At 36.4% G+C, this 23,358-nt stretch overlaps 1 protein-coding gene across 2 annotated transcripts in view; it reads right to left on the bottom strand.

Moving 5' to 3' along the window:
* NSMAF (neutral sphingomyelinase activation associated factor) overlaps positions 1-23,358 on the bottom strand; it is a 41,370-nt gene that overhangs the window by 6,935 nt on the left and 11,077 nt on the right. Inside the window, exons 2-24 of one of the 2 annotated variants that reach the window (XM_072852435.1) lie at positions 23,079-23,168; positions 22,902-22,980; positions 22,744-22,811; positions 22,618-22,654; positions 19,737-19,787; positions 17,275-17,346; positions 16,848-16,895; positions 16,670-16,722; positions 16,024-16,153; positions 14,970-15,041; positions 14,010-14,118; positions 10,864-11,040; positions 9,854-9,933; positions 8,313-8,403; positions 8,155-8,218; positions 7,984-8,035; positions 6,815-6,935; positions 6,386-6,517; positions 4,541-4,583; positions 3,938-4,101; positions 2,392-2,500; positions 951-1,009; positions 176-243 (exon numbers count right to left, since the gene is read on the bottom strand). In XM_072852435.1, coding sequence (XP_072708536.1) covers positions 176-243; positions 951-1,009; positions 2,392-2,500; positions 3,938-4,101; positions 4,541-4,583; positions 6,386-6,517; positions 6,815-6,935; positions 7,984-8,035; positions 8,155-8,218; positions 8,313-8,403; positions 9,854-9,933; positions 10,864-11,040; positions 14,010-14,118; positions 14,970-15,041; positions 16,024-16,153; positions 16,670-16,722; positions 16,848-16,895; positions 17,275-17,346; positions 19,737-19,787; positions 22,618-22,654; positions 22,744-22,811; positions 22,902-22,980; positions 23,079-23,168 — 1,969 coding nt within the window. Of the gene's footprint in view, positions 1-175; positions 244-950; positions 1,010-2,391; positions 2,501-3,937; positions 4,102-4,540; positions 4,584-6,385; positions 6,518-6,814; positions 6,936-7,983; positions 8,036-8,154; positions 8,219-8,312; positions 8,404-9,853; positions 9,934-10,863; positions 11,041-14,009; positions 14,119-14,969; positions 15,042-16,023; positions 16,154-16,669; positions 16,723-16,847; positions 16,896-17,274; positions 17,347-19,736; positions 19,788-22,617; positions 22,655-22,743; positions 22,812-22,901; positions 22,981-23,078; positions 23,169-23,358 lie in introns of those variants that run through there. The other variant, XM_072852436.1, reaches the window with a different exon arrangement.

Below are 23,358 nucleotides of genomic sequence, written 5' to 3'. Positions count from 1 at the left end.
TGTCTCCCCAGAGGCCTGACAGAGAGTCTCAATTCACTCTGCTAAATTATTCACACACAATACAACTGAGTAGGCTGAGGAAGAAAAGAGGCATTGATGTATGCTAACAGCCATTTCTGTGAGTAGCTTTCAGAAGATTCCCAATGATCTTGTTTTTATTTTGACAGCAACTTACCATGTTTGAAAAGGACACACTTCTCTGGATTGTTTTTGATTCTTTGGAAAACATCTTCAAAGTTGAATCTGGGGATAATGAACAAAATAGAAGATAAAAGGACTGTTTTATATTATAGAAGCTAGGAATTTTGCTCCTGTTTGAATATTAAAATATCTTACTATGAAAAGTAGGTATATGTTTCTTATAGTCTTTGAGAAACTCTTTATAGAGCTTGTGACTTAAGCCTGGAACTAGCCTGTTTTGCACCAGTTACAGATGGACTCCCCTGTGCCCTCTAAGAGAACTCTGGTATCTAAAAGGGAGAAATTACCACCTTCCCAAGCCTAGATATAGATAATATTAAAATCATTGAGTCAAAGTAATCTAAAACTTAACAAATTCATGTAGTTAAGCTATTTAATTACAAGAAAGATATATTTAACTTAATTTCTATAATAGGTGACTTGCAAAGGTGACAATCCAAAAGCCAAACAGAAGTAGCCTTTACATATGAATACTGAAATTCTCTCAAACAGTATTGAGCATGAAGTGAAAACAAGAATCTTGAATTTGGCAGAAGATTAGGGCCACTCCTTTCATGACTGTAAAAAAATACAGAACTCAGTGATTCCAGAAATATCGCATTTAATGATGTCTTCATTTTGTTCTCAGTGAAGATATTAATGGGATTCAATCTTAACTACATTTCAGAGTTTCATGCTATTTTGTTCACAAAACATTAACCTGCATTTACACTGCAGGTTCTAGTAAATACCTCTGCAATAATACTTACCCTGGGATGTAGTGAAAACAGAAGACCCATTGCAAGTGACTGCTATTCCAGTAATTGCCCTGTTTAATACAAGTAAGCTTATAGGTGATTTCATAGGTTTTGAAACTTAACCACCATACTGTAAATTGACTATAGCTGAAATTTGTTATTTGATCTCTGTAAGAGCTAAGACATTCAAGGAGATTAAAAGCACTACAGTGGTGTTTTATATGCCTAGAGACAAAAATATACCTTGATATAATATGTGAAACACCAGTACAGGTTCCCCATATTGTTTGGCAAGAAATTCATCCTCATCAGAAAGGACATGCCCATGTGAGAGGATAAATAGTTTCACATTCAGTCTTTACAATTTGGGATGAGCTACAAAAAGAGTCAGGAACCTGCCTACAAGCAGATACTGAATACCTCAAGTGTCAGGAATCAGAACTTGCATGTCTTTTCTCCTCAAATTTGACACTGGCAAAGTCACTATAGTCTAGAAATTTAGACATATAGCTTATGTCAGGGAGTTAGTTGTTAGGAAGCACAGACCATTCTGCACAGCCAAAATTCTGTTATACAGACCTGCTTCTATTTTTTTCTCAGCAGTCTTCAGAAAAAAAAAAAAAAAGAAAAAAGATTCAGAAGCTGAAATTCAAGTCTGTTTTCAGGATCGGGATTTCCCGAACCCTAACAACCTGGTAACAGAGGCCCTTTCTCACTATGAATATTACCTTGTTTTCTGGACAAGAGAATGTTTCTTTTCTAGATTAGGTTACAGTCACCAAGAAAGTAGTTGCACTCAAGGTAGTAAGAAATCTTCCTACTAGTCCAGCCACTAAGGGATAGGGCAAAAGGAAAATCTGTTCTTTAAAATATAGCTGCTGTTGTTCATTGTTAGGTATTTCAAAGTTCACCTGAAGTGCCCCTGCTGACTCGTGGCTCCCTAGGAATCCATCAGAACAGTAGTTTGGTACCTGGATTAAGTGAAAACCTATAGTTGGAGACTTGGCAAACTATTCATACAGCAATGACTCAAGGTGTACATCAGTTGAACTTAAGTGGTTTAACCTTTCAAATCAAATGGGATGAAAAAGAAGTTAGATCCTCCTGGGGTTATAAATAAATAAATAAATGGAAGTCTTTATCTGGCTGCTGCTATCACAGTTTTAGAAAAGGGTAATCAATATCTGCTTCAGGTACTAAAATGATAACAAACTTAGCTCTAGAGCTGTATAAGGAACAACAACAAAAAAATTAAGCTGACAAATACCTTTTCTGGATTGATAATCCATCATATACTCAAACTCATCTTGTGTAACCAAATCAATGAGCTGGCTCACAAAGAAAAGTATTTACCTTAAACCCTAACCCATCATTCAGATTGACATGCAGATACCTCCACCCCCCCAATTAAATGGAACAATTTTGACTGTGAAAAGAAAGGAATAGTACCTACTCTTTGTGAATTTTGTATTGCTCATCTAATTTTAGTTTGGCAATATTGTTCCAAGCAAGTGTTATACTTTCTTCTGTCAAATCTTCAAATGATTCTTCATTTGGAGAAACTGCAATAGAATGCCACAATAAAGTTTCGTCACAAATAGAAAATAAAAAGACAGATTTTAAATAACTAGGTAGCTGAAGTTGCAAACATAAATATGAGCATACAGAAATCATGCAGAACTCCAGGAACAAGAATTTTTGGCTAATGCAGACAGTGACAAGATCACTAACTTTTTTCCAAATCCCTTCCTGAATGCATGGACTTATACAGTCAAAAATATGATTTTAGTCCCCAAACCAGGGCTTTTAAACTGGAGACTACAGAGTATGTTTCCAAAATGGAAAAACCAAAGCCAAACCCAAAAACGTTTCTGTAGAGATGTTTTGGTGTTCCATTGAGATGTCAAGAGCTTTCCATATGGAAAAGTACCAGGAAAGCCATCTACTGCTACAGTACATCATGTGCTTTTATTATTCTATTGCATTCTGTTAGGAATGTCACAACTTCATTTCACTGCACTGTTGCAAAAGTTAAGGGATAAAAAAACCACAACAAAATTTAGACAATTGGATGTCAATTACTATAAAAAGGCCAAATCCAACAGGAACTGTTGATCTGTGAGTTAATTAGGCAGCATACCACCATATCTATTTAACACATACGAACACTATTATCACCATATTCAACTTTCAAAGCCACTCTTGCCATTTGGATGCTACAGGTTGCCATGCTAAGTACCACTCAACTTCAGTTCTCTGCTTTAAAATGAAAGCCATCAAAAGGTAAGTGAACTGAAGACAACCAATTGAGAAAAACCTTTCCGTGTGATACCTGAGCTTAAGATTCAGTCCAATTTATACATATGATAAGGACCATAGCATCTTAGTTTCAGAGAATTGGTCTACGTTCTTAATTGAAGAGAAGCCTGTGATGGCCTTACATACCCTTTTCTTGAAGAAAGTTATTCAATCAACATTGTCCCTACAGTATGTAGGGAAAACAAAGTAATTTCTTTATAGATTTTCATTCAAGTCATGGAAAAGGAAAAAAATTTGGATGCTTATTAAGTTCTTAGGGTTTATTTAGGCCAAGCCAATCGGTCACCCCAAAAAATCCCTGTTCAAAAATTGAACAAATCTTTAAACATTTAGAGTGCCTGCAGATATGGTCATTGAAGCTGCTGTCATATCAGCTTGATTTTGAAGTGTCATGAAAGGCCAGGGATGATAGCCCTCCCACAGCTTCAAAAGCAGAGGTTGAACAGTCCCAGAGGAGACCACTGGAACAGAAGGCAAAATGCAGGACAACACCTGTATTTTCAAATTTGAAACTGGTCTTGCCAGTTTTTCTGTAACAGTTAGTTCTTGGATTTATTTTGAATTGGCTTACAGGGAAAGTGGCCAGGAGAGTTGTATAATGAGATCCTGTGGGAGAAAGATACAGAACTTCTCAGAATTACATATCCATTACATCATCAGTTTATCTGTTACACATTTACCTGGAGACTCAGCTATGGAAACACTGTGACTAGATGTTCGAGACAAGCTTTTCAACTTCGGTATTATCCTTCGGGGATGAGGAATTGTAAACAACTGTTTTGGTGTCTGTCCAAACTCCAAGATTTGTGTCAGCAGAGCTACTTTTTCATTAGGGTCCATAATACTTTACAAAAACAAGATATTTAATTAAGCCAAGTAGGCAAGTACTTTTTCTTCCTCCCCTCCCCTGAAAGCATGGGCCTGCATGTGCAGTTACTACAGCACTATAGGCCATCACAAATTCTTACAGAACTGATTTACCACAGATGTGACAGACTGTCATATGACAGCTTCATAATTTTGTTTATGTATAATGACAGTCAATTAAAAAAAAATAAAGCAATTTCACAAAAGCCAGACTGAAGAAATGTTCAAGTAACAATCTTTAAATGCATGCTAAAACTGAGAACTTGATGCTGGTTCTCTGCATATTTGAGATTCTAAAATAGAAGAGCTACACCATTCATGTACAGAGCACTTTTACAGCCAGAAGAGAATCTGGAGGGATACCGAGAAATTTAGCTAACTGCTTTAACAAAAACATTCTGATTCTTGTTCATTACCTGTTTAAATCCACACCTCCTTCATAAGTTAATGGGTGAAACACTGGAAAAAAAAAAAGTTTATTTGTACAATGTAGATATACAAGGCTCATTTTCTTTGTCTTGCATACCTACTATAAAAAAAAAAGTTGTATTTTTTACTCAACTTGGTTATATTTAAGCAACTAAGCTATTTCAGCAGGCAATAGAGTTTGAGATCTGGTGTTTTAATCCTGGGTTTCTTACCTGAAAAAAGTTTAGGATTTCTAAGAGACTGAGAGAAAGTTTCAGAAGTCAGTCCTTCATAAAGGAAGGATGACTTATTTAAGCTTCATTAAATACCACCCACACACCCAATAAAGAAAATAAAGCACAGTTGCATAACTGGATCGCTGGTTATTTTCTAGACAGGTAAACAAAATGTAGTAAAGAATTATCATAAAGGTCTGCCTATTCACCTGTTCATTTGCTATGAGGATAGCAGTTACACAGTGAACTACTTCGGGGCCTCTCCATAAGAATACTTACTTTATATTTTGACATAACTTCATTTATACACAGATTCCTTCTGTCTCTCCTATCTACCCAAGTGTCTGCAATTCATTACACTAATAAAAATCCACATTGCAGCAGAGGAAGCACATTGTGCATAAAAAGTGCTCTCATTTGAGAGGTGAAAATTATAGGTGCCACAATTTAAATGATGATTTACCATATGCAAAGCCTCTTGCACATTGTAATTGACACTTACGGTCACAGTATGATTGGATGCTGAACCCTGCAAACCTAAAATACAGCCAATCATGATTTAAGGATATGTGGGGAAGCACATTAAAAACAAACAACAACAAAAACCAGAAAAAACAACAAAAAATACCACAAAACAAATCACATTATCTTACCCTGGAAGTAGAAAGCACTGACTACCAAAATGAAGAGTTGCTTATTCCTTCCCTCCCCACTGTCATAGTAAGGTTTTCTTTTTAAACTTATTCTATCTTCTTAAGTGCAAACTATCTCAACATTGTTACTTGTAATCCTTCAAAAGGATCAGGGCTTCTGGAATAAACACCCTGTAAGTCTGATCTGCTAATCTTCCTTTACCAAGAGGACACTTCCTTATTGGAGGAGGTAATAACACACACAGTTAAATATCAAACTGCTGAATAATCATTGATATTACTATTAGGTCTAGCTAAATTAAACACACCACCATAGCAAACACATAATAACATCCCCTTTTGTAAGCATTTACAATGACTACATACATGCTCAGAATAAGATTGCAAACAGTGAAATTTTCCACATGTACAGTAAAAGGTACATATACTACTGCGGTAATGTTTGTACACAAGGACAAACCTAGTCACCTGCATACTTTTTCCTTCATTCTTGCTCCTAAAGAGCTATAGCCCATTAGCCCTTTCCTTCCCTTGCCAATCCTCTCAGAAGGAGGGGGAAAAATTGCATTGAAATTATCACACTGCAATTACAGTGTAAGAAAGTTAAATACATGTTTGTGTGGACACCTTACAGACTCCCATTTTTAATTGGGAAACACTGCTTCCATACTACACTGCCATACCGTGCTGTGCGAGCCAGTAACAGCAATGCTGTACAATCTTCTTGCCTACCACCTTAAGTACATCTTCAAAGATGCAAATCACCATGAAGGCAATAGATTTTACTAGATAAGACACTAGTTCCAATAACAAAGAACTGCACTTTCTTTAAGGACCAAGCATTCAAAGCATAGTTATGAACGCTCAAAACAAATCAGACATTACAGGTACGCTGTTATTTACCATCCCTGGCTAATTAAAGCATCCCTTTTTTTTCTGCTATTCCTATAAAGTGTATACTTACCATTGTGAGCTGCAACTGCTTCACTTCCTTTCTGCTTGTAGCCAAATATTATGTCAATCCATTCATGAAGATGTTCTGATACATACTGACTTTCTAAAGCCTCTTGGCTCTTCTGAAGGAAGTCATCAGGACCTAGCAGGACAAAGGTTAATTAAAGGAGAAGATATCCCATTCAGTATTGGTATCCATCTCTGTTCCTCTTCCTTCTTGAAAAAGCAGCCAAACAAAAAACCCCAAGCCCCAAACACCCCACAACAAACCACAAATTTGCTATAAAAATTCAACACAACTATTAATTATGTCAGTGTTTTAAAGCAAAAATTCCTTCAGAATAAAATAGAATGGGCATTTTTGAGAGAAGAACCACCATCCCCGGAATCTAGATAATCTTGAATTAATTCATAATACAAAAAGTTTGACTATTATTACCTGATGCCCAAGGGGGAAGCTCTACATCTTCAACCATCTTTCCACCTTGCCTTTTTCCCAAGTCCAACTTCAAACTGTTTACTAGAAAACTAGAATCGTTTTCATAAAATTCTGGAATCAACTAGAAGAAAATTTAAAAAAATTTAAAAAAAGAAGGAAATTTTGAAACTAGCTTAGCTTTGATCACTTAAGTAGAATACAGTCAGTAAAAACTGAAAGTTTTCAAAGTTCATATGACAAGCCCTAAAGTTGGGTAGTAATTTTTCCAGGCTTTCTTCTCTGTCGGTTAAGCACTGGAAACTTCCTCCCATTATCCTTCCAACTACTTTTAGGCTTCTTGATTACCTTCATGGCAATTCTCTGAGCTAAATTCAGAGTGGCATAAATATTTTTAACATGTAATGTGTGACTTATGAATCTGTAATATCTAAGGGTATCTTCAGAACTGTCATTGCATAGCTACCTTCTCATTTTTAAGACATCAGGTAAGAGTCAAGACAAAAATATAGAATAAAACTAGAATGATGACAAAAGTTTCAGAGGTTAAGTCAATTATTTAAAGACCACCATAGGTAACCAACCTTAATTCCATCATCATTAACTATGGACTTTTTTTTAAAAGAAGTATCACTATATTAAATTCTTTTATCAAAGAAGCATTATTTAACAGCACCCACTATCTGAAAGTTAATCATTCTCAACATATTCTACAAGTTATTGTTTTTATAAGGCTCAAAAAAACTAAAATAAAACTTCTATAGTTTAACCTCTCCAGATGTAATGTTGTAATATAGCCAATTCCTTACAAGATTCCAGCAGACTATACATAAAATTGCATCTTTTCAGCCTTAATCCACTCTGGTAATTCCCACTTATTCCAATAACATTCACAATGACACTTCTGTCAAACTAAAAGCCAGAAAGCAGACACAGGCAAGCAATCATGGAATTACAGAAAAGGAAGATGTTAAAAACATTAAAGGATTCATAAAATGCAGTCAACAGCCTTAAAAAACCCACACACAACTAAAACCCACAACAAAAACAAAACCACAACCAAAACACACCCCACTCCCACCCCAAAACTCTCAAATCAACAGTAGACATCCGAGAACAGAAAGCTTAGCACAGATACCAAGAAGGACTTCAACCATTTTCCAGCCATTTACCTCTTTGAAATCTGTTGCACCATCCAAACAGTTTTTCCAGGTTTCTGCAAGACTAGATAACACATATCAATCACACATTTGTTAAAAAAATTATTTTTTAAGGCTTTGCCCTCCCTTGATGCATATTTGAAAACAAAAATCAACCTAGTTACAGACAAAATGTAAACAAACCTGTTGAACATTCTGTCAGCGTGATCAAACTTTCCATTCTGCAGACAGAGCATGTATTCTGGGGCTAAGGAGAAAGAAAAAAAATCATCAGCTTGCTCCAAATCTTGTCCACTTTGGAAGCAACTGTCTGCTCAGAGAGCATGTAAAAGCTGTCTTACCAACTCTAACGAGATAAAACAAAACATAACCCGGAGATGAATAATGGCTCCCATACATGAACTTCGGCTCTGGCATTTCCTGGTAACGTGTCTGCAACATATGAAGAAGAAAGAGAGGTCTGTTTGAAATCAGCACTCCTGCTTTCCTTCAATATTGAACACATACACACTATTTTTTTAAGACACAATTAGGACTACCCTCAATTTTTTTTTCCTAACGATAAAATAAACTCTGAATTCTAATAACCATGCAGCTTTAATCAGATCAGTGAATCAATAAGGTGAAAAAGTTGTTATAACTTATCATCCAGAATTATCAGGTTTTCAGCTTTTTGTTGTTCTCTCACTTTCACACGTAACTGCAGTGACTCAACTTCAAAGGAGTGCAAACAAAAGACTTCCTTTTTGTCTTTCATATGAAGTTTAATGAGACCATGGAAGAACATATTGACTTCAACTTGGAGGATTCCCTCCTGTCTTAAACTCCTATGCGTTATCCCTAAAACCTATCATAATCTAAATAAAATTACTTTTACTGCAGCAAGTATGAGGCAGCTAACAGTTTGAGGAAACAGTCAGATCTTAGAAAGAAAATTTCATTTACTGTTATTGAAAGCATAATATTGATCATGTTCTTACCCTCCACAACCTTAGGAAGCTTTACGATTTTGAAATATTTAATCTTTTTTGTCAATATAATGCAGTTAGTCTGGCAACATTTTTTTTAATGCTTCATTGAGAACTAATAAAGGTTCCAAAATATTATATATACTTATGTTATGTAAATTATTTTTGAATAGTTAACTTACCATAGGAGACAATGATTTTATAAAAATAATTGAAAGCCAAGAAACTGAGGACCTTCTAAGCCTGTAACTATGTGTTTGACTGCTTCTGAAAAGAAAGCCTGCCTACTTTGAGAAATGGAAGAAATTTGTGCACCGTTATCTGCATGTGGAAATTTCAAGTTGGTGCTCTGATCTCCATGGATCCAGATTTCCCCCCTTTGAAGTACTCAAAGTCAGCATTTTCTTAATGCTTAAATACTCAAAGTCATCTCCCTCAAAGCCAGCATTTTCTTAAATGGAAGTACTTAAGATTTCTACTACTTTGTCTTGTTTAATTCATACACGTATTTTACATTACGCATTTAAATCCATTGGTCTTGGAGTTTTATATTTCTGTACATGTTTATAGTATCTCAGTGCCTGCCATACAAATGCAGGTAAAATAGTTAAATGGATTTGGGGATTTTATTTTAAAAGTGAGGTAAAACATTTAAAAGCCTATACGTATGAAACAGTAGCAAGAGAGAGGAAACAGACTCAAATAATTTTAAATTAGTACTGACAAAATGAGTACTGATGAAAATCAAGCTGAAAATAAATGAGGTATGTTTATAGCTAAGTTTGCTTCTGATAAGTTTCTAGTTAGTTTTAGATATCTACATAATTCCCAAAGCTTGCTTGACAAAGCTCCTTTTATTGCCAATATGTACAAGGCCCAAAATGTGTAGTACATAAAAGCCAAGATATACATACCAATAATCTATCCAGCCTTTCCTTATTCAGGGCACCAATTGGTTTACTAAGGTCACGGAATGTTTCAGGCTTTGTCAGATCTAAAAAAAAATATAGTTAGTCTCTATGCATTGATTTTACTAGACAGGAATGTACTCTAATCAATATTTAAAAACAAAACAAAAAAAGCCCCAAACAGCAACAAAACAAGAAACAACACAGAACCCCTCCAGTAATTTTCTCTGCTCCCTAACTGCAAAAGAATAAAGTCTTACTGTAAATGGCTACTCATCTTCTTCCTTCCAAGCAGACGTAATCTCATACCTCTTGCTTAAGAGATAGTAGTTACATATACACGACAGCTATTTTAACTTAACATCATCTAGTCAATACAGGTCCTGCTACCTGAGGCACAAAAGCAGCTGGTATCGCCTTCTTCCTACTCATTAACTATTAAGTTAAGTTCCACCAAACAATCAGATTGGAGTGTTTGAGCGGGTGCTGATGAATAGCATGAGATTCCGCTACTCTACTCCTTGTAGAGTGACACAATCCTCAAAAGGACAAACTTGCAAGACAAATTCCAGAAAGACCCTTAATCAAGGAGCCTATTTAGGCACAAGCCTTGTTAGCCTCTTCCTTTCAACTTGCAATGCTAAGAACTGTAAGAGAACACCTGGATGCTATACATTTCAATGCATCCGACTTGTTCCATAAAAAGCCATTTTACTGGTTCTTTTGCATTTATTAGAATCATAGAAAGTGTCTGAATGCTCAGTATCGCAGATTTTCAAAGTCACCAAGCAGATGCTTGGTACATACTCTGCATGTGAAGGGCAAAATATTTAACAGAAAAAGGTGAGGTATTGTGTCCACTAAATTGCACAGTAAGGGTAAGTGCTCAAGACGACATCTAAGATCACTAATGCCAGGTTCATTTCCACATACCATGAACTTTACGCAGTAGAAAACCCCTTGAGACATTTCAGGTTGGACATGATGCACTAACATGTCTTTTTGTATACACATACCTAATACTGAACTAGAGTAGTCTGCTATGATCCAGGGAAATACAGGATATTGGGAGAGATCGTTGCAGCTTCTATCAGCCAGATTGTTGAGATGAAGAAGATACTGGTAATTTGATATATGTCCTCGCTGCCATTGCAACATATAACTTTCAGCTGTATGCTCTGTCATATGATTTTCTAAAATAAAAGAAAACATTAAGAGTTTTGAGGTTTGGAGTTCTACTCCCAAATTATACTGTGATTAACATTATGCAAAGTACTATAAAATAATTAAGGGCATAGTTGTTTAAAAGAACAAGTCAGAATTAAGTGGTAACTTCACGTTTCAATAGCTACCATAACTTTATACATTTGAAGATCTGTTCAAACAGGCCTAATTTGCATTCAACAACAACAACAAAAAAATCATGCAGGAGTGCTGAAACCAAACATAGAAACAATGGATGAGAAAGAACTTTAACATTTATGGTGGTATAGGAAAATATTTGCAGACCATGAACAGCTCTCTTGGCAATCAAGCAACCTTTAAGATTTCAAATTTCTAGAAGTAGTTCTGCTAGAGTTGACAGAAAAAAAAAAAAAAGTATTTTCCTACTGGACGACTAAGGATGCCCACTAACAATAACCTGTGGAAAGAAGTCATGTATGTATGTAAACAGGAAGTAGTTTCAGAACCACTGAAACAGAGAGACTAGAGGAAGATAAAACTTGACCACCACACAAGAAAGTAAGAATTATGTACCTGGAGCTTCTGTTTGAAGCATTATGTAGGGACTCAAGAAATTCAAAACTACATTATACTCTCTACTCAATAGCCATAATACAAAGATATGCTGCTGGACAACAAAATGACCTGGGAATATTGATTTCATTCTGTCCCTCCACCTTAAAATGAAATTAAAGAGGTTTCTTTGTTATCTTAGTCTGTCCTGTGTGTGGCAGGTTTATCAAGAGAAATGGGGGTGGCAAGGGTAGTTTTGCACAGGTTTTTTGGGGGGTTTGGTTTTTTTTGGGGGGGAGGGGGGTGTTTGCCTTTTTTAAAATTGCTCCTTCCATTGAGTCAGTTTACAGCACATTGGCAAGTGCCTGCAATAGCAGAATGGAAGGACTGCAACCATTGCACAATGGCAAGAAACTGTCCAATCATCAAGTAATCACAGTGAAACCACATCCTTGCCATACAAAGCATTATACGGCACACTTCTGCATGCTTGTTTTACTGCATCTGTGTTACAGGCTGCTCTTCCTCCTACTTAAAAGTCTTTAAGTACCTTTTACCACCATTTACTGCTGAAGGCTACAACACAAAGCTAAAGATTTAGGATTTCTATGGAACATCAAATTATTCAAATATTATCACTACAATTATTAACTATAAGGAAAGGAATTCAGATTAGCATATTGCAGGCCTCTATTTTAGCTCAGCATAGTCTGGAAAAGCACATTCCAACCCTCCCTTCACCTTAGTACCTTAAATTCTACACATAAAAAGTGTTAGCACCTTCAAAGAGAGGATCTTCTGCTGTCAGACACAGCTACTGAGGTGCTACAAACACCTTTAGAGAAAGGGCTCACTTTTTTTATTTCTAACCTCCAGAAACAACATAGAATCATAGAATTGTTTAGATTGGAAAAGACCTTTAAGATCATTAAGTCCAACCATTAACCTACCACTACCAAGCCCACCACTAAACCATGTCCCTAAGCACCTCATCCACACGTCTTTTAAATACCTCCAGGGATGGTGACTCAACCACTTCCCTGGGCAGCCTGTTCCAATGCTTGACAACCCTTTTGGTGAATAAATTTTTCCTAATATCCAATCTAAACCTCCCCTGGCGCAACCTGAGGCTGTTTCCTCTTGTCCTGTGGCTTGCTACTCAGAAGAAGAGACCGACCCCCACCTCTCTACAACCTCCTTTCAGGTAGTTGTAGAAAGCGATAAGGTCTCCCCTCAGCCTCCTTTTCTCCAGGCTAAACAACCCCAGTTCCCTCAGCCACTCCTCATCAGACTTGTGCTCTAGACCCTTCACCAGCTTCGTTGCCCTTCTCTGGATACACTCCAGCACCTCAACATCATCATCTTCATCTGCACCTTGAAATTTTATCTTTGAAAGTTATCCAGAAAACAAAGTCTGAAGCAGGGTAACAGCATGCAGTTATTTCAGTAACAGAGAAAATAATGTCAGAATCTATTTCCTTTTCAAAAGGAAAATCTAAAAGACTAAAACGATTCTCAGGGAAGTGGTCGTTCCCTTGTGGCCTTTCCACTTTGCTTTGTGAAGTGGGGAAAATGTCAACTGATATTTTGGCAAATTCATTAAAACAGAACTGGAGCTCTGGTACAATAAGAAAATAGTACAAAATTTGCATAAACACTTTCGATATTGGCAGTAAACATGAGTTTCAATGTTTCACTGTAGCAGCATTATGGAAAAGCTATTAGCTTTTTCTCCTTGTTTTTCCAGGACACACACTAGCCTTTTAGAAAGCTTCTGTTCATGATCTGCAAAAGATATGTATCACTTTCTAGGAATTAATACATACAAGATTTAATAGAAATGAGAATTTAACTGTTTCAGAATGGTAATTTTCATCTGCCACTGCTGCGACTGAGGAAAGTTCAGGTATTTATGTGCGCACTGGAAATTAATTCATTACAGGAACTTTCTCAATAGGATTTTTACTTTGACTTAACCAGGGGCAAGGGGGATCCACCCACAAGTCAGTCTATATTCTTTCAGCAAAACACAGTTTAGCTGAGTGGATCTTATTTACCCCTTGCTTTGAAGATAAAGTGTTTTGTAGGGGTTTGTTTGTTTCATTTGTTTGTCTGGTTTGTTGGGGTTTTTTTTTTTTTTTGGGGGGGGGGTTATACAACAGTGCCTATCAAGTTGCAAATCAAAAGAATTAGTTTCACCTTAATAATGCTGTCTCAGCTTTCACACTCAGCTCTTCAAACACAAACAGAATATATGCAACTTTGCAACATTCATTCTGAACTTTGCTTATTTCTATCAAAAATTTTTAGGGCTAATACATCTGTTTATTCTTCTCATTCTTCCCACAAATCAACAGAGCAAAACCCAGACAAATTTCCCCTCACAAGGTACTATGGACTACATTAATAAATAAATACTGCAAACCTATATATGTTGCAATAAGGAAATAGAGTTCATCTCGATCTTGACAGTTGTAGAATTTCAAGTAGATGTCAGAACATAGATCATTTTCTGTGCAAAATACTTCAAGTCCCTTAGAAGTTAAAGGGGGGAAAAAGTAAATGAGAGCAATTACTGACAAGCTGTAATATTAATGTTTTTTAACAGAATATTCCAGTTGCTAATATCTAAAACTTAAGACTCTAAACTGGGTAGCAGTTTTTCCCACAAAGTCTAACATTTTGATCTTTCCTATTTCCAATCATAAAAGCATTCAGTTTACACCCAACTGAGCAAATAGCTTTATAGCTGTCCATAGATTGGCTCTGTCTGCATTGATTAAGCACAGGTGATATACTTTTTTGTCCTAAGTGAATGGAGTAAGGTAAAGTGTCAAATGTCTATTTAGTTTACATGTGTTTTGAGACAAAAATTTTGTTGAAGACTGAAATTTACGTGCAAACGCTGAAAGCGTACAACTAAGGTTCCATTGCAGCACTCTCATCATCCCTCAGTCATGTACAGTGCGACTCATCACTCCGCATTAGTCTCAATGTGAATCAATGATCAAGCTCCCTCCATGAATCAATCCAGAGAGAAAATACGCCATGAGAGAACAATTCATTCTATCCCAAGATAGGTGTTTGAGATAAATGAAATGAATTGCTCCCTGGAGGTACTCCCTTCTCCCTTCCCCTACACTGACTGCATATGAAAGAAATTTTTCACCTTTGACAGAGTTCACTCTTCCTGTTTTCATCTTTTTGACAACACAGGGAACTAAAACACTTAAAAATCAGAAAGGATCTTTGCGTGCTGTTCACTACTTAATCCAGAGTTTTTAAAAACATGTAGCTTTTACCTAATTATGCACACAGTTTCAGCTGGTCATTTTAAGAAACGATATATATAGCAAGACATTAAAAAAAAAAAAATTGAGCTTACCAGTGGCATTAGGCCATGTCTTCTTTTATAGATGCGACGCACATTTTGCAGTGTTATTTGTACTACTGGTTTCTGTGGGGTGTGAGGGAGGGGGAAGAAAAGATGGAGATATTCCAGAAGGTATATGTTCTTCTACATTAACCTCTCCAGTCAATCTGAAGTTTCTCGTGACTAGAGATACTAGCAATATGAAAACAATATCTTTCCGTGTCATTTTAGCAGTGGAACAGTGGTGCTAAGCAGTTACGTTCGAAAGAGGAAGCTTGTCTTTGCTGTTGGTTCTTGTCTGAGTAGCAAAGCAGTTTAAAAATAAATAAAGAATAGTGTATTATCACCCGAGCCTGTTGCCAGTTATAATAATCATGCAAGAGAGGAGCAGAACACAAGAAACTATATTAAAAATAAGGAAGCCATGGGGCTGCTGGGCAAACTGTTTGCCAACGGTGCCACTTGGTGGACAGAAACTGAATGGCATTTTGACATCGTCAGCTGTGAAACACACGTTCCTTGTCTGGACATACTTGTAGTATATTAGTGGCCTGCTAAGACTATCGCTGCTATTTCTGTGACAAAGTTCCAAAGCAGTAATCTGTCTGTGACATGCACTCAGTTTTCCTCTAGAGAAAGAAATGATCAGTTTAATGGAAAACCTAGCTAAGATCTTCCAATATAAACTAATGTATACAAAGCTCTCACTAGGTAGGAACAGCATCACAGAGTGAGATTAAGAAATTTATCTTAAACGAAATGTTACAAAAAGTGATCTTTAAATATTAATAGAGAATGATCAAAGGATATTTTGTGCTTTGTCAGTAAGAGGTCAACTTTAAGCAAGTTAGCACAGAATAAAGCCTCAGAGGTAGAGATACACTGAATGCAACAGTGCAGCACAGATCAAAGGAAAACCAAGGAGCTTCTGATTATAACTGAAAATAGAGTCTTCTTGGAGATGTGCTCCATGTGCATTTAAGAGGAACAATACAGAAAATGAAAACTGTCCACTAGAGGGGCAGCGTGCTCACATCATATGCAAGACCATCTATGAGGCACTTACAGGATATCCATTAAGAGGCTGGAAGTACAAGTTAGCATCAGTAACACACACATGCCCTGGATTAGTCACCAGTGGTGTCACCATTTCTGCTTTACATTCCATATGCAGCGTTTCAGAAATGCTTTGAAATCTACAAGTGAAGAAAGGGAGTAAGTTTACCTCCAGTTCTTACTTACGTAGAGCTACCCTTAAATTCTCTGGAAAGGTTTTAGGTTAGCTTGTAACCTTGGGACATCAGAATGGGGACTTCACTAACGCTATTTTAAATATGAAGAAACTTTTTTTGTTGAGACCTCTACTTTAACAGGCACTCCAGAAAGGAAAGTTGCTATGTTCTGCACCAGTCTCAGAGTGGTAAGCCAGCTGACTCTTCTATACAGAACTTTATTTGGCATATACTGATGCCCAATTTGCAACAAATTCACATATAAATGGAACAGTTTGGAGAGATAAAGAAGTAACATGTTCATCTTCACAACACAGAATTTCCCATTCTCCATTCCAGATGGTTCAGAATACAAAGATAACTCTCTGAATTAAAGAACTTATGCTGCCCCAAACAAGCACCTACTAAGTACTGATACAGTAGACTAATCAACCAACAAGCTAAAAATCATTTCCCAGTAGAAAGCGATTAGAAAGATACCTGTTTTTATCAAATGAAGTTCTAGCCAAGCGCGATTGCAATATAGCAGTTATCTAATGTGGAAGGAAAAAAAAGTTAACGTGGTCTATGATTCAAATGCAATTAGAATTTCATCATTAAACAGTGATACCAGAATTTCATTATTAAACAGCGGTATCAGAAATAATCAGATACTTACCATGGCAGCTTGATCTCCCATCTTATCTAGACAAGAAGCCCTGTAAAGCTAAAGAACAATGAGCTTTAAGTGAAATAGCACAGAGATCTCCCACACAGCTCAGAAGTCAATAGAAACTGGAGGGGCTTTAGCATTCTTGGTGACAGAGTACTAAAAGAGCTATTATTTCTTTTTAAAGTATGACATGTTTGTTCATTGCTACTGTCATGTTATTACTTTTACTATGCAGCGTGGTAGTATATAGATAAAGCTAATATGGGTAGCTTATGACAGCTGTCAGAACTAGATGCTGTGTTCAACTGCTACATTTTAAAAATAGATACTCCAAGAATTTCACCTTGAGAATAAATATTTAATGAAAGCTCTCCATTAAATATCAAAAAAGATGCTGTGATGAAGTGTGTAGTGATATCAAATAACCACATACCTGATGTAGAGTTTGCACAACATCTCCTAGTTTCCCAACAACATCCAGTTGGAGTAAGTGTTCCATTCTACCCTAAAACCAAAAGTACATTTACGACAAATGAGTTTAAAATAAAGCTCAGTGGAAAAAAAGTTAAAACCAAAATCAAAATACTCTAAAACCTGGACAAAGTATGCTATCAAAGGTTGCAGTATACCTGAAACATTCCAAAGGCAGATGTTAAACCTGATTTTTTTTTCTTTACAAATATATCTTCCCTGTAGTAAGCTCTTTGTGCATTATTTAGTCCGTTATTTAATATAATGGGACATAATAGCTTTGGAGTGAACAAATTAATATAGTGTAAACATCAGTAAATGTAGAACTAGTACCTGCTCTATTTTAACATCAAGTAAACACATGTAAATATAGAACATGACATGTTTTCATGTTACATTTAAACAGCTACTGTATATCTTTTAGACAAAAGATACCAGCCCATCAAATCTTTAAAGACTGGGCTATAAAAGTTATCATTCTCCTCTACATAAATAGTTTTGAGCTGAGAAGATCCCAAATCCAATCACAACCTGTTTTGACTAGTCATTTATAAAAACCCCACTAACACATCACCCAGCATATGTGGCATACTCATTTTTTCCTTTACAAAGTTTTCCCAGCTTTAAGTATCATTTCATAGTACATATTTCTGGTTTTGACTTAAGTATATTAAAAGTATGTGCATGGATCAACTGATATTAACTCTTACACATAACTCAGACTTAGCAAAGGTGGTGGGATCCCTTGATGACCCCTGAATGTAGTATAAAACTGTGTCAACACATTTCTGTAGAGTTTTGTAACTTCTCAGGCTAGACTTTAAAAAAAAAAAGTGATCAGTAAGACTACATCAAGATATTAATCAGTGGATACAACTGGATTAATCTAAAACTGAAGGAAAGAAGACATGGAAATCAAGATGATCTTCCCGGTAATGTATGTGATCTGAGCTGAACTGACAGCAATCTAAGAGGGAAAGCATGCTTCAGGAAGCAAATGGAGCTGGAGCAAAGGGAGACAAGAAATTCAGTAGCAATTTAGATAAAAGCCTTGTAACATTTCACCCAGAGCACCATTTTCCTTCAACAGGGAAAGCACAGCTCTCAGAAATCCTAGTGGATGGTCTACAAGGATTGCTTACAGCCAACAATGTAAAAGCTTTTGTGAGCAGTTCTCTCTGTAGCTCTCCAGCCATATGCAAAGACAATAGCTCAGTATTTTGTAATTGATCTGAAACAATCAATGCAAGACATGGAAGATAAAATGTACTACCAAATTCCAGCATTCTGTGACCCATCTGGAACTGGCAATGATTCAAGTAGAAGATATTCAGCAGCAACAGAAAAAAATTCTGAGATGATTGAAGACAAACTAGATTTCTTGTTTTAATATGCAGAAACATAGCTGCACTTTTGTGAAGTAAATTGTAATGGTTAACTGTCAGGAACGTTTTAGGTATGAATTAATCTTGACTTAGGAGAAAATAAAGTGAAAAGCCTTCCAAATAGCCCTTTTGATTCTTTTCTCTTTCACTGTATTGGCAATGTGATAAGATATTTGTATGATACTTAATAAATCTTGCACATAGAGGCAAAACAAAATAGAAGGACTAGAAGAGAAAACAGGTTCAAGACATGAAGAATTGATGGCATAAAGCAAACAAACAAAGAAAATTAAAAAATCCTAGTTTAGAGATAGATCTAATCACAAAACCAACCTAAAGCAGTCTGAGAGAACAGAGATCATCTCTTGCCTCTTTGCTGTTCATTACAGTAACGCAAATTTATGGACACCATCATTCTTGAAATTTCTTACTTGAACAAGTATGTTAAGAAAAATAATTCTGTCTGTTTCAATTCTTGGGCAAATATGGTATTTAATGATTCTGCATTTTCATTTTGTGTTTCTGTCTTAATCCATCTCGCATTCCCTTACTTCTATGCCTTGAAGCCTCCAGGCTCCGAATCAGAGCAGACCCACCCCATCAGCAGAAAGCAACCAGAAGTAAGCTCTGATTTCTGCTGTGAGCAGCCTTATCTGCCATTTCTTTGAACCATGAAGCACTCAGCTGGGAAATATCAACTAGCAATCTCTCATCTCAGGTGTGAGCAGAAGCCATATAGCCAGGATGCAGTGTCCACTGAACACCAGCAGCCAGCTGACAGCTCTCACTCTTGAGCCCACAGAGCTGCACATCAGGGTAAATAGCAAGTGTCAAGTCTGCAGTACATCCTCCAAGAAATATCACAAACACATTATGGAAGAATTCAGACACTTGTTTTATCAATATGCACAATTACTTTTTTTTTTAAGCTTTATTGTCATATTCCTCAAATTATAATTATCTTACTCTTTCAGAAATGAGAACATAAATCCTTGCAAAGCATTAGTTTGCTAAGAATAGTGAAAAAATATATACTTACTCTTACTGTTTTATAGGGTGCAATAATGTTTCTTTCTTTAATGAGGAAAACCTGAAAGAGTAAGAGATGTTAACAGTTTCAATCCTTAAAAAATAATAAAATAAATCAGAAGTACTGATAAAGACAAAGCTAAGAATGCTGTTTAAGCAAGCAAAATACTGGGTTGCAATATCCTGCTTTAGCTACTCCAACTGCAGAAATACAATGACCTTTTGCAGCAGCTAGTTTCAAGAGGGGCAAATGTCCAATGTAGTTCAGAGGCTTACTTACTTATGTAGTTTATTAGTGGGGTTTTATTCTAATCATATGACCTTCAAGGAGTTGCAACATTACAGCCAATATGCACAGCCAGCCATCTAGTCCCATTCAGTGGAAGGATCCGCCCCCTCTTTTCATCTGGTGGCTCATGCCCTTAGGATTCTATCCTGATGGGAATTACCCCACAGGGGCAACTCACAACATAAACTACTCTGTAAACTTTCTCAAATGGACCCCTTCTTCCACTGCCAAACATTTTGCTTCCAGTTCCAACCACCATAAACACCAGATTTCCTCTCTCATCCAACAGCATGTTTTTGAACAGTTTTGTTTCTCTGATGCTATTGTCACATCCAAGAGGATCTTCCCTCCCCAAAACCCCCATGAAACTACTCCCCTTCTTCAGAACATTCTCACAACTCCTATAGAAAGACTTGACTGCTAGCACATTGGTTTGTAGACATCACCTTACTATCTGCTGTCTGAAAGAAGACAAGCCAGAAATAAGTTGTGGTTTTGCTCTGTTTGTAGGGAAGGCTCAAACTTGCTAAATCTCAGGCCTGAGTGTAAGACTCAGGATTGGTCTATGTTCTGAACTGCACAAAACATACTGGACTGCACTACCAACTGTCTTCTACTCCATGGCCCAAGAGACTTGTCCGGTCAAAGGGCCTTTTCCAGTGCCTCGGTTTGCTTCCTACAGCTAGCACTCCTGTGGTTCGACACTCCAAGGCATTGTGGCAGCAGTCTCAAACCAAGAGCCAATGTTAAACTTGCAAGAACAGATGCTGTACCATTCTCTAGCCAGAAGCCTTCTGGCTGGCACGTACAGCCTTCCCACTTCCCACTGGCTGACAACAGAGCCAACCTTCACCACACAACCACTCACAGCACTGTCCAGCCAGAAAAAAGTGAGTGGTATGCTTAGAAGCTTACAAGCTCAGCATGGCTCTCTAAGTGCTACATTAAAAAATAATGGCACTTAGTGCCTTTCATCTGAAATCAGCATGTACAGACTTGAATCAGGCCATAGGAGACTAGGAATCAGAGACACCTGCTTTACACTCAGATCGCTCTTCTGCAGGATAATTAAACATTGAGAGCCCCAAATTACATGAAAAAGTAGACAATACAAGTTAAAAAAAAAAAGGCAAGCAGAGCAAAAACTTTAGCATACTGTATTCATTTCCTATTTTGGAGGATTTTCCCCCAATTTTATCTTGAGAAAAAATACTGAAATAATCTCCAATTATTATTTCCATTTGCTGTATTTTATAGCCGTTAGTTTCTAAGTTGCCTGTTATGTAAAGCAAAGCTTCTTATCCAGCTATGCATTAACAATTTTTTTTGAGCTTGAAAAGGCGAAGATGTTTAAGATGTTCCAATTATTCGCTACGTGCAGTTTCCTACAAAGTAGAAATTCTACTTAGAAAAAATATTTATAATTAGATCATGATTTGTCATAAGTACAACCAATGAGTACTTCATACTCTAAAGTCCCTATGCCTTTTATACAAAATACCAGCATTTATGATGCCACCCAACTATTTCAGAACGTTTCCCCAGAGATAGGAGGATGACTGGCAAGCTACACATGGAAAGGGCAGGGAGTGGGAGGGTGCTAACCACACCTGCCATTTTAAAAGTTAATTCTCCTTTCCTATCGGATGTTTTTATAATTATTTGTTCTTCAGAACATATACTAATAATGTATGGTGGAACAATTACATCAAACAATTAGAAATACCTTTTTTAAAAACACTCAATACACAAAAAAACCTGCCAACACAAGAAACCTTGGCTACACAGTACTCTTCACAGAAGCAGTTTCAAGAGGAAATTAAATACACTGATTACTTTAACACAGTCCACAAACTTCTCCAGCATAGATAACATTAAATGCTTGAGTTTGTTTTTGACTGCAGCTGTACTTAACTTAGCAAGGCTATCAATTTTATGTATTGCTAGAATGTTTAAAAGGATATTTCCCACCTCATCTCAGTTCTTTCCTGAAATGAAAACATGAACATTTTTTGGAAACTTTTACAGCTTTCGAACACCTATCAGCTGCAATTTATCAAAGCTTGAAGTATATTCCCTTAGTTAACATTAAGCATGAATATATCCAAGTTAATCACAACTCATGATTGAAACTTGAACCCAATATTTCAGCACAGCTACTGAAAATTATTTGGTGGACATATAGCACAGTCCAATGTTTTCACAAAGCTGAACTGCAAGGATCAAGATGGCTTTGCCATTACCACTACATGCTGCAGAAAGCAGGAGAAAGCAATATAGCAAGATCAAAACAAAGATTATTAATAACCAGTTTAATTTCAGTCTATTCTCCTTTTTTGTTCAATTCTAAAATTGCCCTAAGCTCCATTATAAAATGCACAGTGCAAAAAGCTGACTTTATCAAATGAATGACTTAATGAAGTCATTAACAGTTTGAAATTTCCAGCATCAACAGCTTCACATTAATGCTAAGTTTTTGACACTGATTAGTTTTGTTTCCAGTTAACCCCCCACGCTAAGACTCCAGCTTTGAGAAAGACGCCATTAAAGAACATAACCTCGCTCATTTATACATCAAGAATCTGTTATATGCAGGTCTTACCTGGTTACATACAACAGAAATCCCTCCAGACGTATCCCTAAAATGTAAATAAGATATTTGAAGGGATGGGCATTTCAGCTTTAAAAGGAGTTAAATACATATATACAGTAACTCAAATTCACGTACCGTGTGAAAGGGTTATTTGCTTCATTATCTTCTGGGGCTTTTATACTAATGCAGTCTCTCAGTGGTATCTGCAGCAAGTTATAAAAATACATACTCCTTCTTAAAAGGTTTTTAAAGAGAATCTTGTTACCAAGAAATTGCAAGTTTGCACTGCTTACCTTGATAATGGGTTGGATATTGTCATCCGGTTCAAAAATGATTGACTTTGAGCAAATTTTTAGAGAGCCTCTGCATTTTCTAAAAGGAACAATAAAAAAGAAAGTAGTTGTGTACGTGTTAGAGATACATGAGACTAGAACAACTCCAGTAAATTAATGTATGTAAGAGTTTTGTACCTTTCGTCTCTGCAACCTATATTTATAATATGGTTAGCTGTGTGCTGTTCAAAGTAATATTCCTCCAGGTTAAGAAGAAGCAGTGAAAACCTACAAATAAATAAAAATTATTTATTCAAAAAGAAAACACCATAACAGTTAGTATTATCAATAAAATATATCAAGTGTTTGGGAAGTCTTCACTGATTTCTGTGCTGTGCCGCACACCCCAAGAATGAATTAATTTAAATTAACTTTTTAGAAGAACAAACCCATATGGAACATTTGTGTACACGTGAAG

This window comes from Ciconia boyciana, chromosome 2 (genome assembly GCF_034638445.1).
Source record: "Ciconia boyciana chromosome 2, ASM3463844v1, whole genome shotgun sequence".
NCBI lineage: Eukaryota > Metazoa > Chordata > Aves > Ciconiiformes > Ciconiidae > Ciconia > Ciconia boyciana.
The sequence above is the reverse complement of the archived record's forward strand: the minus strand, read 5'-3'. Positions and strand labels throughout refer to the sequence as shown.